This window comes from Bos taurus, chromosome 15 (genome assembly GCF_002263795.3).
Source record: "Bos taurus isolate L1 Dominette 01449 registration number 42190680 breed Hereford chromosome 15, ARS-UCD2.0, whole genome shotgun sequence".
Taxonomy (NCBI): Eukaryota; Metazoa; Chordata; class Mammalia; order Artiodactyla; family Bovidae; genus Bos; species Bos taurus.
In genome coordinates this window covers 40,677,071-40,694,845 of record NC_037342.1, presented here as the reverse complement: position 1 = coordinate 40,694,845, position 17,775 = coordinate 40,677,071, and the positions used below count along the sequence as shown (strand labels likewise).

At 47.9% G+C, this 17,775-nt stretch overlaps 1 protein-coding gene across 1 annotated transcript in view; it reads right to left on the bottom strand.

The window, feature by feature from the left end:
- The window catches only part of DKK3 (dickkopf WNT signaling pathway inhibitor 3), a 49,971-nt gene extending 40,436 nt beyond the window's left edge, over positions 1–9,535 (bottom strand). Inside the window, 3 exon segments of the mRNA NM_001100306.2 lie at positions 1,856–1,993; positions 8,546–8,770; positions 9,397–9,535. Coding sequence (NP_001093776.1) covers positions 1,856–1,993; positions 8,546–8,758 — 351 coding nt within the window. The 5' untranslated portion in view covers positions 8,759–8,770; positions 9,397–9,535.
- Positions 9,536–17,775: the final 8,240 nt, after the last annotated feature.

Sequence of the window (17,775 nt, the reverse complement as noted above, 5' to 3'; positions counted from 1 at the left end):
AGGCATCCGCAGCCAAAACAAAGTGGAAACTCTTAGCCTAATGTGCAACAGTGGATCAAATTCCAGTTCTAATTCCAGTTCTGGAGCATAAGGATCATGTCTTCACCAACATACTTTAAATTTTTTTATGTAAATAATTCCTCTCTCCAGCAAAGAAATGATGTCTTCTTCCTTTTATACCAGATTTTCACAAGATTAATCAATGCTATATATTTTTAAAATTATACAGTCCTGTATGTAAAGATCCAGGGACTTCTCTGAGGTTTTATTACACTAAGGTGCATTTTTGTATCCCTAGGAAGAGAAATATGTACAACGTTTTCCAAACATGTTTCACCACTGAACTCTTCTTTTATAAAGCATCAGGCAGGACAGGAGCTCCATGGAACCCACTCAAAAACTACTACACCATGCGGATGCCGTAACTTCACCATAAGAACAACAGTAATATTAACAGTAAGAACAATTTGCTGCTGCATAGCGCTTTACAGTTTACAACAACTCTCACACACTTTAAGTCATTTGGCCCCCACGACACCATAAGGTATTACAGATGCTGATTTTCCTATTTCATAAACATGGTTAGTGAGGGTCACAAAGTTGAAAATCATACTCGTTACTGGCAGGACACATACTTGGTTATTCTGATATTCACAAGGAGCAAATTCAAGAAGCAGCCAAACCTACTGGCTAATTATTGTCAGAAAGGATGACTGAATATTGGTTTTGGCAGGAATAAAATAATCACTTTTGGAGACAAAGACTGGAATTCTCCAGTCTTCAGATGAGCAATGCTAAAGGATTCTGTTTGGCAGGTGGCTCATTCATTGATGCGAGGGGTGTGCTCTGGAGCTGGGGCTGTGAGTACGCAGTGGGACTAGCGCCACACAAAGGCTACTTTATAGTCAGGGCAATGGCCCATGAGAACTGACCCTTTAATCCTCTATGGCACAGAAATGCTATTGTGTCAGCTCAGTCATTACCTGCACACTTGAACAAAAGCAAGGCGCTTTTGTGAGAATCTTCATGGCCTTGTGCACAGGCCTTGAGATGAGATCAGAGGTCAATTTTACAGCCTCTAACAATGACCCAAACATCTGCACACCAGACTCTGTTTAAGAGAAAACAGGCCACATGATTTGATCTCAAAGTCCTACCAAAGTCACCCTGGAGACATCGCATGTTAGGGGCAAGTGAATGCCACCTTCCTTTGCAACGTTTTCTTTCTCAAATCAGATTGAGAACAAGCCTGCTCACTCCTCATGCAAGATTCTGGACCAAGAGACACTTAGACGTACGGCAGGTTGGAAAACAGGCCACTGTAAAATTGTGAATGGATAGCCAGCAAACATATGAATGTTTCATCTTGTAGCAATAGAGGTTTTCCATTCTGAAGACTTGAGTATATCACATCTGAGCTCCTCCTAAGGAGATGGTGAAGATCTATTCACCACAACATGAACTCTATTTCACCTCTCTACTGAATCACAGATAAAAACCTGTGAGATAAATTCCTCAAATTCAATACTGGGAACGTCTTTCTCTAAACACTTATTTGCTTCCTTTTTTCAAGTAATAAAAATCCCTGAACATTCCTTTGCAATTGGACTGGCAGGAAGACTAGAGTTAAATTTATTGCTTCAATGCAAAAGCAATTTATTCCCCTTTAAATAATCTCCCTCACTCCCTCTGGCTTTTAACCTGTATTTTACCATCTTTATGTGTATTTTTGACTTGTATATCAAATATGTAAACATCTGCACAGCAGACTCTCTTAAAGAGAACACAGGCCACACCTTAGTCCTCTGATGGGACTGGGCACTGCAGAAAGGAGGACGCGCCGGCCACGACTTACCTTGTGAATTTCTCGGTGGACATGGATGGTATTATTTCCCACCTTGGTTTCTGTGTTGGTCTCGTTGTGGTAGCTGGGAGGTAAGTGTGCTAGGGTCACTTCTGATGATGTTTTAGCAGCAGCCTCTTCGGCTTCCATCTAATTAAATCAATGAATTTAATGAGCAATATTGTTTTCTCCTGATACATACCAGAGTCCATTAGAAAAAAAACTACTCTTTTCCTCTTCTGCAATAACAATGGTGCTGCTGATAAGTACCACTGAGGACTGAGTAGAACAAGACATTGTTCTAAATGTTTTCATATATTATCGTCTTACATCTCACAATCTCCCTATGGGGTGGGTGTTAATGTCCCCATTTCACAAGTGGGGCAACTGAGGCTCAGGAAGACTAGGTTAGTTCTCAAGATTCCCAGGGAAGGGCAGAGTTGGGATTTCAGAATGCCCCCACTGAGCAATCTTGACCCCTGAGAGATGCTCTTGGCGCTGCTCCCATCTCCCCACGTCCTAATCAGGAGGTCACTCACATTCAATTCCCATACATGCCAGCAACCAACTCTGTTTCTCTTTGAGAGCATTCTCTGACTATAGAGGTGTGTTCAGTCTGCACAAGCACCAAGTGTTAGGTAGTGAACACCCCAGGGACAACCCTCAATCAGTGAAGAAGAGCCTATGAGGGTAAGTACCCCAGTGCCCTCTCCGTTCAGTGGGACAGCTTCTCTCTCTCCAAGGACCTCAGAAAGATGGAACCCTAGTTGTCCCTAGAAGTCACCTGCTCATCAGCACAGCCTTTGCTGCCTTTTTCCTTTTCCATCTCACTCTCCTACTTCCTCCTAGTGTTTCTGGGATCACATCACATTACACGCATGCTAATTCGCTTCAGTTGTGTGTGACTCTTTGCAACCCTATGAACTGTAGTCTGTCAGGCTCTTCTGATCATGGGGAGTCTCCAAGCAAGAATACTGCAGTGGGTTGCCACGCCCTCCTTCAGAGGATCTTCCTGACCCAGGGATCAAACCCGTGTCTCCTGTGGCTCCTGTACTGCAGGCAGATTCTTTACCGCTGAGCCACTGGGGAAGCCCCGCAAATAAATTATTTGCTCCCAAATCCTTGTTGCAGGGCTGACTGGGGTTGGGGAACCAACCTAGCCCCTTCCCCATGACTGGTAGGATCACAGTTATGAGTCCTTCCCCATCCACCCTCTGAGTACGAGAGAGACCCCTGTCGAGGTTCAGATGACTCATTCTGTGGTACACCCTTCTTCTGGCCCTTCTTACACAAGTGTTCTTTGCTGATGTCAGGTTTCTGAGGCCACTGTCCTCATATCATGAGCCTCCATGACATCTATACCAGACACATCAGCCAAATTGAATCTGTACCCACTTCCAGACCCAGACTTGATGAGTGGGCAGGTGACAACTGGACCAGCCACAGCTGATTGGACTTAAACAGAAGCCACATCATGGACTAGCTGAGCCAACCAGACAGTCTCTCTAGGAATTTAAAATGAGAGACACAAAGAGAAGCTGTCACTGGTGGCTGGCAATTTTCCAACAGTGCAGTCTTGACTCTCGGCTATTTTTATTCCTTTAAATGAATCCTCAAAAAGGATTTTACTATTTTTTAAAAAATTACTGTTTTCTATTCCCTTATATACTACAAGAGGCCCATCTTTTCCAATCTTTCCCAACCAGGTTCGCTGAGCTGGATATACATGGGGAAAGAATTCCCACGTCTCAATGGAACACAGAGGCACTGCATCAGAAGTGTGAAGAACATCTAGTCAGCAGAAAGCCCAGAAAACCAAACAAGGACTTGGTCAGCTGCCACCGTGCACTGTGTTTGACCCTGAGATAACTCCTGACATATCTGAAACCTGATCACTGCCTCCATGCCTGGGCATCAGCTATGTCTGAGCCATTGCACCAGTCCCTTCCATATCTCCTTGCGTATTCACAGCAACTCTATGAGGAAGTATTATTTGCCTCATTTGCAGATGAAGAAAATGAGGTTGACGAAACTGGAGGAATGTCTAAGGTCATCACATTCTTAGTAGGTGGCAAAACTTAGATTAGAACTCAGGTTGGTCCGACCCCAAATTACGTGTTTTTCCTAGTATAAGATTCTGCCTGTGCTTTTACTGGGGAGATAGGGCATCCTCACACAAGCTAGTTTGAGGATGATTATGAAAGTCTCTAGAGTCAGTCAGGTTCAAAGAAGAGAGGAAAAAGGCTTCCAGGTGGAGGCGAGCCATGATTGGGCTGGTCTCAAAGGACAGATATGAGCTGGATAGAGAGGAGCATAGCGGAGGCAAAACGGTGACAGCCTGGATGAGAACGGAGTGTCACGGGCTAGGGCAAGGGGTCCATGCTGGACCCCAAATGGATAAAATGATGGTGATGAAGCAGAGACAGACTGACAGATGGATCCAGGGTATAGTTCTAAAGCAGATGGTGTTAGCCTAGTTCTCAACCAGAAGAGTACCTCAGAGTCATGCCCAATGCTTTAAAAAAATATCTACATATCTGGAGCTGCCAAATTAAAATTTCTGGAGGGGGCACCCCACAAAACAATGAGCTTTCCAGATGATTCTGAGATACTCCCTCCCCTGTATTCACCCCCAGGTAAGAACCTCTGCACCAAGCAATGGGGAGCTGCAGTAAGTTCTGAAGACTGATGCGGCTGCTAAGTCACTTCAGTCGTGTCCAACTCTGTGTGACCCCATAGACGGCAGCCCACCAGGCTCCCCCGTCCCTGGGATTCTCCAGGCAAGAACACTGGAGTGGGTTGCCATTTCCTTCTCCAATGCATGAAAGTGAAAAGTGAAAGTGAAGTTGCTCAGTCGTGTCTGACTCTTCATGACCCCATGGACTGCAGCCTACCAGGCTCCTCCGTCCATGGGATTTTCCAGGCAAGAGTACTGGAGTGGGGTGTCATCAGCTTCTCCGGTTCTGAAGACTAACTGGGACATAATACAGAATCGAGAGAAGGAAAAGAATGGAGTCAGAGAACTAGCTAGAAGCAGGCTGAGAGTCAGAATTTATATCTGGGGAGGGCCTTCTATTTGGAGGGGCCTCCAAATAAATCTAGAAGAACTCAGGCTTCTGAGAGCTCACCACTAGATTTGGCAAGAAGTTGCTGCCAGCAGCATCCGAAGGCAACAAAGTAGAAAGTACCCAGATTCTGGAGTCAGGGAACATGGGGTTAAGTCCCAGCTCGGCCACAAAGCAGCCACGTGACCTTAGGCAAGATACCAAATACTGGGGTGGCTAATATGTAACACCTTACAGAAAGACCCAAATGATCTTTTTGGTCAATCCAATATCTCTAAACCTCAGCTTTCCTGTTTGTAAAATGATGATGATTCTACTTTATTGGACAAATGTAAGAATTAAAGCTCATGAAATCCGAGAACTTGATCCAGTATCTGCCATTCGGCAAAGGTATAATAAACAAAGCAGTTTTAGAAGAAGCCAGTTTGCCAGGGGATGTCTGGGTAGGGGTGGAAAAGGCAGAAGTAGATAACATATGTTCGAAGGGTTTGCTAATAAAATAGAGGAGAAACGGATGAAGAAAGGAGACCTAAGACGAAGAAAAAGGCTTTTTAAATTTGTTTTAAGGGAGAGATCCTGGGCTGTTTAGTGATAGAAAAGAACAGCTGGGAAAGAAGAGGAGTCTGGGGATGCTAGAGGGACTAAATCCAGAAGGAGAAGAGAACATCAGCGCTTTTACAATTCCTATAGGAATCAGACTCCTCCAGTTTGGCTTACATATAATTGACAAGGTACCAAATTTAGAATTTGCTCTGGGCTGAGCAGATAGTCTTTATATAAAGCCATTTCCTCCTCAACCAGTGGTTATTCCAACAGAATGAGCTAAAGCTCTTTCATGGCACCACAAACTAGAAGTACAGCTTACAGTGGAAATTTCAGCCACAACTATTACTGCTGCTAGCAAGAGAAACCTAAGCCTGAAGCAACAGGACTTGTTTCATAGAGGAGGAATGTGAATATTATTTAACATGGCACTCACAATTGGTTAACTCTGTGTTTGTTAAAGGAACAGAGTAAGAAAAACTGGAGAGAGAAATTCAGGCTTGCTGTTGGCATTCTTCCTAGGAATAACGAGTTGATAAGAACATTCTATTGTAAAATATGCCCATTACAGACGTGGTAATGGAGGGGTGGGGAGTGGCTTTATCCTCAAAATATGTTTATCAGTAACAAACAGCCCAGACTGAACCATTTGAAGATTTGCTTCCTCTCAAGAATGATCCTATAACCAGAGTTAACTTTTTTCCCTTAGGAGAAACCAGCAGCTTGAAGTCAGCTGGAATATTTTAAATGTCAGGAAGTTACTTGAAAGCAGATTCATGATGCAACTATGTAAACAATTAACGCATCTGGACACACGTCCTTTTCTGTTCTTTACTGGGACAGTAAGAAAACAGCAATTATCCTGTGTTATAGATTTAAGGGGCTTTCTGGCAATCTCTTTTTAAAACTTAATACTAATAGCCCTAATCCACTGTGATTCTATTATATATCAGACACTAGTGGTTCTTCTGTTACCATTCACACTAGTGCTATTAATATGATGATAATGAGTGTGTTTGTCTGGGTGTTAAGTCGCTTCAGTCGTGTCCAACTCTGCCACCCTGCGTGCTGTAGCCCACACCAGGCTCCTCTGTCCATGGGATACTCCAGGCAAGAATACTGGAGTGGGTTGCCATACCCTTCTGCAGGGGATCTTCCTGAGCTAGGGATCAAACATGGGTCTCATGTCTCCTCCACTGGCAAGCAGGTTCTTTTCCATTAGTGCCAGTGAGAGCCATTATTTATTGAGAATCAGCAATTTCTCATAGTCCTTACAACAGCGACATGAAGGGGCAACTTATATTGCACCAATTTTACTTAACTCTATTTATTTTTTGGCTGCACTGCGTGCCTTATGGGATCTTAGTTCAGTCTTGAATAAAAATGGGGAGGTGACCTGATGAGTCTCAACAGGAAGCCGTGGGCAGGAGGGAAAGTCCTAGAACCCAGTGAAGGGAAGCAGATGACTTGCTCTGGAACCAAGGATGATGTGTTCAGTTTAATCAGTGAAGGTGCAGAGTTAAAATTCACTGGGGCCTGTCTGACACCCCTGTCCCTTTCATTGTTTCGTGTCAGGATTCTCTTGCTTTCATAGGAAACAAAGTCTATATCTGGAATCTAGCCTGTCCAGTGGATGTTCAGGTACAGCTACCCAGGCAACCACCTTCCAACCCAGTGTCTCCTTCACCAGTGTCCAGGGTCCACCAGGTCGACTGTTGTGGGAAAGAAGGGGAGCGATCCCCAGACTAAGCAGGTGTGGGAGGAAAAAGCCACCTCGCCTAGTAGACCAGAGCCAGCTTTGGAGGCTTTGCCCAAATGCACTGTGGAGAAACAGGGACATGGAGGCACCTGACCATCCAGCCTAGACATCTGATCTCTCACTGACTCCTTCCCTGGGATGGCTGGCTTCTCTCCAAAGACAGGCTGCAGCCAGAGTCAGGCCCAACAGGGGCCACGCCCACCCACCCCAGGCAGCAGGGCCACCTGGCTGGGAGAACTGGACCATCTGCACCTCCTCTCCAGGCAACCCTGGCAATGCTTGCGTGCTGATCACAGAGGATGCCATCCACAGCGTTTGAACCTGGGAGGCGACGGAAGCAAGAAACAGGCAAAGTTTTCCCGAGATGTCTGGTATCTGATAACTAACAGCTGCTATATATGCACATCTATTATACTCCAGGTGCCACACATATCACAGATTTAATTCTCATGGAAAACTGAGGTAAAAGATGTTAAAGGATTTGGCCAATACCACCCTATGGTGAATGGCAGAGGAGGGCCCTGAGCCCAGGACTGACTCCACAGCACCCTTGGAAATGCAGTGGGGGGTGGCCTTTCACTTTGCCCCTGCTCCTATCACCCACCACCCACTGACACTGATGGAGATACCGAGGTCCCTTCTTTGCCCCACATGGCATTAGGGGAAGCCCAGACAGATTACCAGCACAGCTCAGAGCTTTTTGTCCGCATATGGAGAAGGGAATGACAGAGGATGAGATGGTTGGATGGCATCACCCACTCGATGGACAGGAGTTTGAGCAAGCTCCAGAAGCTGGTGACCGGCAGGGGAGCCTGGCATGCTGCAGTCTATGGGGTTACAAACAGTCGGACATGACTGAGCGACTGAACTGAATGGCACCCTAATTGTCTCTCGGGAACATGGCACAAGCTCAAAGCCCAACAGACAAGCTAGGACTTGAGATACCTGGAGTCTCCTCTGCAAAATCACAGTGCTGGAATATCAGGGGCCTTGCAAGCATCCGCTTAAAACAGGATGAGGCCAACCGCACACCTGCAGTTAATTGTAAGGTGATGGCCAGCAGCCTACAAGCAGGTGGTGACCCCAGTTGTCCATGGGTGGGTCCAGCAGGTGTCTCTGGGTGGACAGCTTCAGATCCAGAGCTTTTGGCAGGAACCAGGTGGGATTTGGGATCACCCCTGCACTGCCTCCAGATAACTCGAAATCTGCTGCCGGCTGTGCCCAGCCCCTTAGTGGACCCGAGGACCCTGGCCAGCGGTTGGCGCACTGCTTCGCCAGCCCCCACTGTCACCCGCCTCGCGCTTCCCGGAGCGCAGGCCCCTCGGGCGCACCCACCTCCTCCACCGCGCTGCGCAGTTTGTACTGCGTGTCCTCCATCAGTTCCTCAACCTCGCGGAACATCTCGTTGAGAGTGGCCTCCTCCTGCGGGTAGCTGAGAGCCGGGCCGGGCTCGATCGAGGCAGAGGTGACCGTCGGAGCCGGCGCGGGGGCCGTGGGGACCGCCGCCGCCAGCAGCAGGTAGAGCAGGGTGCCCCCGAGCCGCCGCATCTCCGCCGCCGCCTGCGCGTCCCAGAATGCGGTCAGAGGCGCGCCGACCACCCGCTCGCCCGCGCCGCCGCCCCGCCCCGCCGCCTCTGGCTCTCAGAGCCTGGCCCGCCCCCGGCGCCCGGCTTCCCCGCACCCATCCCCAGAAAGGAGGAAACTGAGTCTCCGGAGGACGCAGCATCCCCAGACCGGGAAGCCCACCCCCACCCACACTCCAGCCCCGCGCCCGGATCCTCTCCGTACCCCCACCCCCATACTCGAGCACGAGCCGCGCTCTGCTACGGCCCCCAGGGATAGCTCCCTCTTGCAAGCAACAGAACCCAGGCGCCCCTACGCTTACACCCATCTCCAGCCAACCCCCCCCCACCCGGCCCCAGGGCCCTCTTCCCTCCCTCCCCGCTCCCCCACCCCGCCTGGGTCCCGGGTTTGAGCCCTGTTACGTTCTCCACCAGGTCAGAGCGCAGCCGTGCTGCGGCGACCCTACTCTCCCGCCCCCTATTCGATCCCCCATCTTGAGTGGTCAGAGAACTCAACACCCCGACCCCCGGGGCTGGAACCAAATCCGACGCCCCGTCCTCCTCCACCCACCCCGGAGGGACCGAGCTGAGCCACCCTCTTCCCCGCCGCCGCCCTTCACCCACCCCAACTGGACTGCGCTGCGCTCTGGTTTGGACCTCAGGCCTTGCCCGGGTCTGCCTCGAGGCTGCGGAGCTGGAGCTGCTTGGTGGGCGGACCGCCGGCGCTAGGAGCTCGGCAGGGATGCGGCAGCGCTGGTACCCTGGCGAGCCCGCAGCGCTCGCCCCGCCCGTCCCCGCCCCTAGGGAGGGGCTGCGGCCCAGCCCGCCGCCATTGGCCGGCCCGGGCGCAGCGACCTCCCACCCCAGGCTGGCCTCTGCCACCGCGCATGGCCCTGCAGGAAGCTGACCCCTTCTTCGCATCCCATTGCCGCCCGGCATCCCAGGGCGGCATTGTCATCTCTGGCCCAGATTCTTGCCACACTTTCCATGAGGTGTTTTTTCTGTGTCCAACCCTCGCCACCTTGCCTTTTCCAGGTTATTCTGTACCTGGCAGGCTGGCACTCAAGGCCCATCACAAACTACTGGTCATAATCCCTCTGCCGTGGTTAACTCCTACTCCAGCCCAGAAAACCTACCTGTAGCTCCCGCAATAGGTCCTAGGTCCTGAGAACGTCAGCAAGCTCGTTAAAGGCGGCAGAGTGGTTAAGACCAGACTCTGCAGTCAGGCTCCCTGGTGTCAACCCCAGCTCTGCTCCTTAGGACTTTAAGGATCTCCAAGTTATCAGATTTGTGTCTCCCCAGTTAGCCTAAATGTAAAATGGAGCTTGGAGTATGATAATTAAAAAAAAAAAAATGTTGCTTGCTAGCTGGTTCTATAGGAATGAAGTCACTAGCTCCTGAAGTTGCTGACCTTCAGCATACCGTGAAAGGGTTTCGGGGCAGAGATGGCGGCTGAGGCATTCTGTGCTCTGGGAAAATGGCAGAGCAGGCGTTCAGATAGTTAAGATATTTTCAGGAGAGAGATTTATGAACCTGAACTCTTGCATCATCCCATTCTTAGAAAAGCACTAAAACTATTAAGTAACACATGTGTTCCTCACGACTGGCAGCCACGTTTTATTGAGATGTGGCCTTGGTTGCACTTACCCCTTTTGCCAGAATCATGGATATGCTGACTTTCCCCCCTCCACCTTACCTCTTTGGAGCAGTTCCACAGAGCTTTCTGAGAGGCTGTCTCATGGGCTGTCATCCTCAATAGGTCCCCAAGGAAAATTGAAACTCACGGCTCTCCTGTTGTTTTTCTGAATTCGGTTGACTAGTAGTAAGGGTGCCTTGTAGGAAACGAGGATACCGCACACCGGGAAGTGGAGTATAAAGGTCAGCTACTGCAATGAGAACAGAACTTGGTCTATTCACAGTACTCTCCTTAGGGCCCTGAACAGAGAGCACTCACATAATTTTTGAAAAATACCTGTATTTTATTTGTCAAACTGCCTCCTGTTTTTTCCTGTTACCTTTTCTGTCTGGACAGCCTTCCCTTCTCCCCTCAGCCAGACTAACTCCATCCCATATTTCAAGACTCAGAGCCTCTTGTTACCTGGCCCAGCTCCATCTCATTTCTCCTCTAGGATCACCATACCCCACCTCCCCTCTGCCCATGTCCTTCCCCATGGAAGCCCTGACTTGCCATGATCTATAGGTCTGGTCACCGGCCCAGGAGCTCCTAGGAGGCAGGGACCAATCTGCTCACCTTTGTGTCACTGGGGCTTCAGTTATATTCCATACTTGGTCACCAAGAAATGGATGGACTGGTCATTCTATCAGCTACTATTGATATATCAATATAAAAGCATTTACACTACTGAGAACTTGCTACGTGCCAGCAACAACTATCAACTCATTTATTTCTCAGACAATCTCTGAGGTTGGTACTACTACTTTTATTCCATCTCACAAATAAGGAAACTTCCCTAAGGTCATGTAGCTCCTGCGTAATTGGTTGAACTGGGATGTGAACACAAGAATTGCCAAACTCCTCTCCTATAAACCTGGTCAGGAAGTATGAGAGGACTTGGGAGCATGAGATAAGCAAATTTCTGCAGGTGACCACTTAGAAAACACGTGTTTAGAGGAGAGAATTCAGGACATGCCGCCCCAAAATACGCCATTTTGGCACATTGACTATTTTGAATGGAAGGTGCTTGAGAAACAGCAGATGCACCTGCCCTTTTCTACCTAAAAATAGGCCATAAAATTTTTCGGGAGAGAGATGCCCTCCATGTACCAGGGAGAGAACATCCTTATCACCAGAGAGGAAGTCAATGCCAAAATGGATCTGTACAGACACATTTACTAAAATAACCCTTATCTTAGATTTGCCCCATATCGCTCCCAGTCACTTCCCCACAATTCACTGTCCCTAACCCAACGCCCTTGGCCTTGTCACTTCTTCACAAATCTATCATTTCTTTGACTAAAAGGTACATAAGCTTTCTGCTCTAGGTACCTTCTCAGGTCTTCATTTTCCTGTGAAGTCTCCCAGGTACATGTAAAATATTTCTGGAGTGGGCACGCAGCCTGTGGGGTCTTAGTTCACCGGCCAGGGATGGAAGCACCTAGTTCTAACCACTGGACCCCCAGGGAAATGCCTACATGTAAAATTTTAATAAAATGTGGATGTTTTTCTCCTGTTACTCTGTGTTTTGTCTGTTTAATTCTTAGGCCCAGCTGGGGACCCTAAGAGGGTAGGGGAGAAACTTTTCCCTCCCTACAAGGACCATGCCTCTTTGGCATGTTCATCCAGCTGAGTCCACAGCAGAGTATCATTCAGGAAGAAAGCATATGGGGGCCTTCTTGGCATCAGGCATGGTGCACACCCCAAATCTGTAGTGAGGGATGGGACCCAGAGAAGTCAGACCCTCTGCCCAGAGTCAGACAGCAAGTGAGAGTTCGGTCTGGAACTAGACTCCGAGTGTGACTGACTGTAAAGCTGGCACTCTTAACTTTCCTTCTCATGATTGTCTTTGCACATGTCTTCAAATCACTATATATCACCAAGATGTGGCTTCTAGCCATGTTCTCTTCAATTTCTGGGCCTTTGGATCAAGCCCTGCTAAGAATCCAGGGAAAGCCCATTCACCCCCAGTATCCCCTGCTCTGCAGCCCCGGCTCAGCTATTCCTCAGCTTTCTCGGGGCAGCTCACCCTGTACAAGAGCCTGGAATGCAATCTCCCCCACCTTGCCTCTCCAGGCACGTACACTGGAAGAAATGAAAGCAGAATGGAGACACTGTGGGGCCAAGACACGGCTTGCTGTGGTGCAGATTTACAGAGCCAACTGTGGAGTCCTGCCCCGAGGCCACTGCAGTGGCTCCCAGAACCAAGGGCACCTCCAGAACTGACTGAGACCCTTTGTAGCCATTGCCAAAAGCCCTGCTTGATCATCACCAACAAGCTTCCTGACCTCACATCAGGCCAAAAATGCCCACCCCAGTACCTACCCTATAGCACCCTATCCAATCACCTAATGCCAACCTTCCAGCAGGAATTTTCTTTGTCTTAAGGCTATAAAGATTAGCTACTTGCCCTTGAAAAGTGTCGGCTGTCCCTTGAGCCAGGCTGCTATTCTAACAGTGCCTCGTGGACTCTCCCTGACCTGTCAAGAGGTGTTGGCCTGCTGTGCTTCCGGTGCCCACATTATCTCTGCTCTTTGTTCTAATAAACTCACTCCTTTCTGCAATACTCTGTGTTTGGAAATTCTTTTCCAAACCTCGCTCGGACTGCCTCGACACAAATCATGGTCTTCTATTCCTCCAAGTTGCTGACTTAAGAGACTAGAATTTTCTCCAAGTAAGGCTTGTTTTCTACCTTATGTCTTTTGCCTGAATTCTAGAGTTCTTGACTTTTAGACTCAACTTTTAAAAAAAGAAAAAGAAAAATTTGACCTGCCCCCAAGTGATAGGTGAAGGACTACGCGTCCCCTCATATGAGGTCTAAATTTTGTACCCTGAAATGTAGGAATGTATCAATAGTGTCATTATTAAGTGAAAGCAGCAAAAGAGATAAAGATAAAAGGGAAAAAAGAAAGGAAAGGTAAGAAAATCTACACTCCTCAGATGTAAGTGCTCCCCGGGCCCAGCCTGGTGATGTAATCTTACCACCAGCCTGAGGCAGGAAAACTCGTGGGGCGCGGGGGTGGGTGGGGGGTGAGGGGGGTGGGAGTGTGCGTGTGTGGAGTGGGGGGTGGGGGTGGGGGGGGTGGAGGGGGTGGAGGGTCGGGGCAGGCAGGTGGCCACAGAGATGGGCCCCAACCAGACCTACACGTATTGGCTCCAAGAAGCTCAGGGACAGGAGTGGGGGGAGCCCTCTGGGTTTGGGGTCTGACTTGAGAAAAGGTCCCAGTCTGGATCTTCATTGTGAACAGACAGGCCCAGGGGCACACAGAGCAGGCAGAGCTGTCCAGATTGATCATCTTTAGGGTAATGAACTTGCTAAGACACCACAGTTTCTTTTATATCCCTGCTGTAAGTAAGCTCTATATCCATCAGGGACATTGTTTTCTTTCTTTTAGGGTGTTGGAAGCACTTCAGAATTATCATTCAAAATTTTTCTAAGTCCTCACATTTTCTCTCCTGGGGTCTCATTTTGTGATTGAAGAAGTAGAAGCAGAGAGGTTGTCACCTGCTGGAAATTACATACCAAATCGGCACCCACACAACAGTTTCAAGTGTAGCTATCTCAGACGTCTGCTCACGGCCATGTGCTTGAAAACACTTCTCAGTGTCTTTAGCAGAAGGATGGGTGAACAGGTTTCTACAAACAACAGAGAAGAAAATGGCAACCCACTGCAGTATTCTTGCCTGGAAAATCCCATGGACAGAGGAGCCTGGCAGGCTACAGTCCATGGAGTCACAAAAGAGTCAGGCAGGACTTAGCTGCTAAACAAGAGTTAAAAGTATGGACCAATATTTCTAGGCAACAATGTGGTTACATTTTGAAAGACAAATGTGGCAGTTTTCAAAATGAGACGCACAGAATGCCTTTTGTGCTTATTTTTAAATCTCAAAACAATTATCTACTGTTTTTGAAGGCTACAAATAAGGGAAAAATAACAGAAATGGGCAGGCTGCCTCTGAGGTGGAAGTCAGGGGAGGAGGTGGGGAACATCTTCAGTCATATTTCTAACATTTTATTTCTTTAAGAAAGAGAATGTGGCAACCTGGAGTTCTGAAGCAGAAGTGTCCAAAGACAAATGACTATAGTTGATGAACAACATGTAGGTATATGGGTGTGTCTGTATATTATTTTCTGTATATTTCTGAATATTTAATATACAAACTATATTTAAAATAGTTTGTGAATAAATTGGTGACTCAGTGTTAAAGAGCCCATCTGCCAATGCAGAACACATGAGAGATGTGAGTTCGATCCCTGAGTCAAGAAGATCCCCTGGAGGAGGGCATGGCAGCCCACTCCAGTATTCTTGCCTGGAGAATCCCATGGACAGAGGAGCCCGGCTGGCTACAGTCCATGGGGGTCATAAAGAGTTGAACACAACTGAAGTGACTTAGCATGTGAATAAACTGAAATAACCAAAAACTTAAAAGGCAAGCACCCCTACCCCGGGCCCCCACCTCTATCCTGCACCCCTCCAAAACAAAACAAAGCAATACAACCTCTTAGAGCCAAACAGACTTCTTAGATCTGTTCCTGGCAGGAATGCTCTCTTCCTCAAGGGCCAGCCGTGGCCCTACCGCTATGAGGTGAGAGGGGAGGAGGGGAGGGTCCACCAGGCCCATAGAAGAGGCCTTTCTCTTCATAAAAGGCCCTTTTGTCTGTTCCAGTGCTTAGAAGCTTTCCTTCTGTAGTGGATGCAAGGGTAGGGGGAGCTGGACTCACGAAATGACCCTGGGGACTGGATGGGGCTTATCTGTCAAACCCTCCCTCAACTCACTGCCACCACCAAGATAGGGCAGAGTTTGCAAACAAGGAAACCTCAGCCTTCCGCAACTTAGAGGCACACATTCTGGATAGGTGACTATCGTACTCTGATTTTTAAAACTTCAACCATTTAGAATAATTAATTAAACCAAGGAAGGATTTATTCCATATTTCCCTTTTCTTTCCCTTCCATTTTATTAATAGATAGACTACACTGAACATAATTTGCAAACAAATGTGAAGGGTTGGCTCAGAGATCAGGTATCTGCATGACTCTTTAGCGTTTAGTAGCTGTTTGCTGGAATGCAGGTCCCGTGAGATTGTCCAGGATACCGGGCTCTGCAACCACCTCCTGTCCTGTCCAGCAGCCAGTATGTAGGGAGTGTGCACTCAATAAGGAAATCCTGAATGAATGTGGGACTGTTAGGGACTGGGGTCCCCACCCACAAGGAGTCTAGAGTATATAAAGAAACAGAGAAGTAAGCAGATACTATCAGGGCAGTAAGAGAGAGGAAAAGACAAGAGAACTTGATTCTTTTCAGAACATCCATAGAGGTGAGAGGAGTCCACCATGGTCCAATTATCTCTAGGGAAGTGGGCAATCCTGTGGTATCTGCATGGATGACCCACCTCTCTCACCCTTTTGATTGGATCAGGATGGATACCTGTCTGAAACCCACCTGTTTTCCACCTGAATTTTAAGGCTGGAGGCACCATTGTTCAGCTGCTTGAGGATAAAAGCCAATGCAGTAAAAAATCAGAGAGAGAGATTGAAGGAGAGACACATTTAGAGAAATGAGAGTCTATGAGTGTGAGAAAGGGGGTGATGGGGAGAGAGGGGCAACCTCACCCCATGATGTCATTCTGGTTCTTGGTTCTAATTTTTCATGAGTTTGAAACCCAGCTGCTCTTAGACTCTGAGATGTTTGGGGATTCTCATATATTTCCCTTTTTGTTCCAGCTGGGTTTCATAACTTTCCTTTATTGGCTACCAAGCTGCCCTACATGTCTAGGGTGGGGCTGCCTATATTTTAACAAGACGATCTGCATCAAGGAAGTTTGCATTAGAGGAGGTCCATGACCAAGAAATAGAGGGCCACCAGGTTCAGCAGAACAGGGAATGGTCAGCCAGGGGTCTCCTCCTCTTTGCTAGCCACTCTGACCCACGGTGCCAGTCACCAATTTTATCAAGGCTTCCCAGTTCCTGTCTGTAAGTTATGATTGTTATGAAGAAATTGGTGCCAAGATTTTTCTGAATGGAAACACCATCTGGCTTTGGAAAGAGTGTTCATGTGGACTCAAGGTTTCCATGAGTAACAGCTACTGAATATCCAAAACATATGTTTACTGTGCCAAGTTTCCGTGGGTCAGTGAACAAAAGAGACCCAGAGGGCCATATTGCTGGCCGTCGCCCTTGGACTGAGATACTGGAAGGGTGAGCCCCAAGCCTGGTTGTCTTGCTTTGCTATTTAGCAGGTGGATTCATGTGCTCTGTATATTCTTGCATGTGTATCTGAAGAGAAGGACGACAAACGACCAAGAGAATTTTGGTGGAGCCAGTGACAAAAGAGAAAGAGCAAAGAATTGATCTTATCAGGCAACCATAGAGGAAGATTATAGATGTGTTTCTACCCAGTTCTTTGCATTGCTTTGGGTCAGAATGGTGTGCTTATTTCTTCCCTGGAGCAGTTTTCAGTGCTGGCTCCATAATAGAATTACCTGGGAAGTTTGCTAAACAATTTTTTTGGGCTCCCAAATCACTGGAGATGGTGATTGCAGCCATGAAATTAAAAGATGTTTACTCCTTGGAAGGAAAGTTATGACCAACCTAGATAGCATATTCAGAAGCAGAGACATTAGTTTGCCAATAAAGATCCATCTAGTCAAGGCTATGGTTTTTCCAGTGGTCATGTATGGATGTGAGAGTTGGACTGTGAAGAAAGCTGAGCACCGAAGAATTGATGCTTTTGAACTGTGGTGTTGGAGAAGACTCTTGAGAGTCTCTTGGACTGCAAGGATATCCAACCAGTCCATTCTAAAGGAGATCAGTCCTGGGTATTCATTGGAAGGATTGATGTTGAAGCTGAAACTCCAGTACTTTGACCATCTGATGTAAAGAACTGACTCATTTGAAAAGACCCTGATGCTGGGAAGGACTGGGGGCAGGAGGAGAAGGGGACAACAGAGGATGAGATGGCTGGATGGCATCACTGACTCAATGGACATGAGTTTGGGTAAACTCTGGGAGTTGGTGATAGACAGGGAGGCCTGGCATGCTGTGATTCATGGGGTTGCAAAGAGTCATACATGACTGAGCGACTGAACTGAACTGAACAGATGCCTGAGTGTCCTTTGGAGATACTGATTCAGTACTTAAGAGAGAGGGTCCTTCAGGGTACGATCTGGAATGGTCCTCACTGAGAATTCATTTTTCATCAAGTCTCACCAAAGATCTCCCCTCTCATGCCATCAGCCTGTCCCCTGACCTATGCAATAGCCAGCAGCACTTGTTCCCCCTGGATGTGACTGGAAGCTGCTGGAAAGATGGCTGGATTTGGAGCTG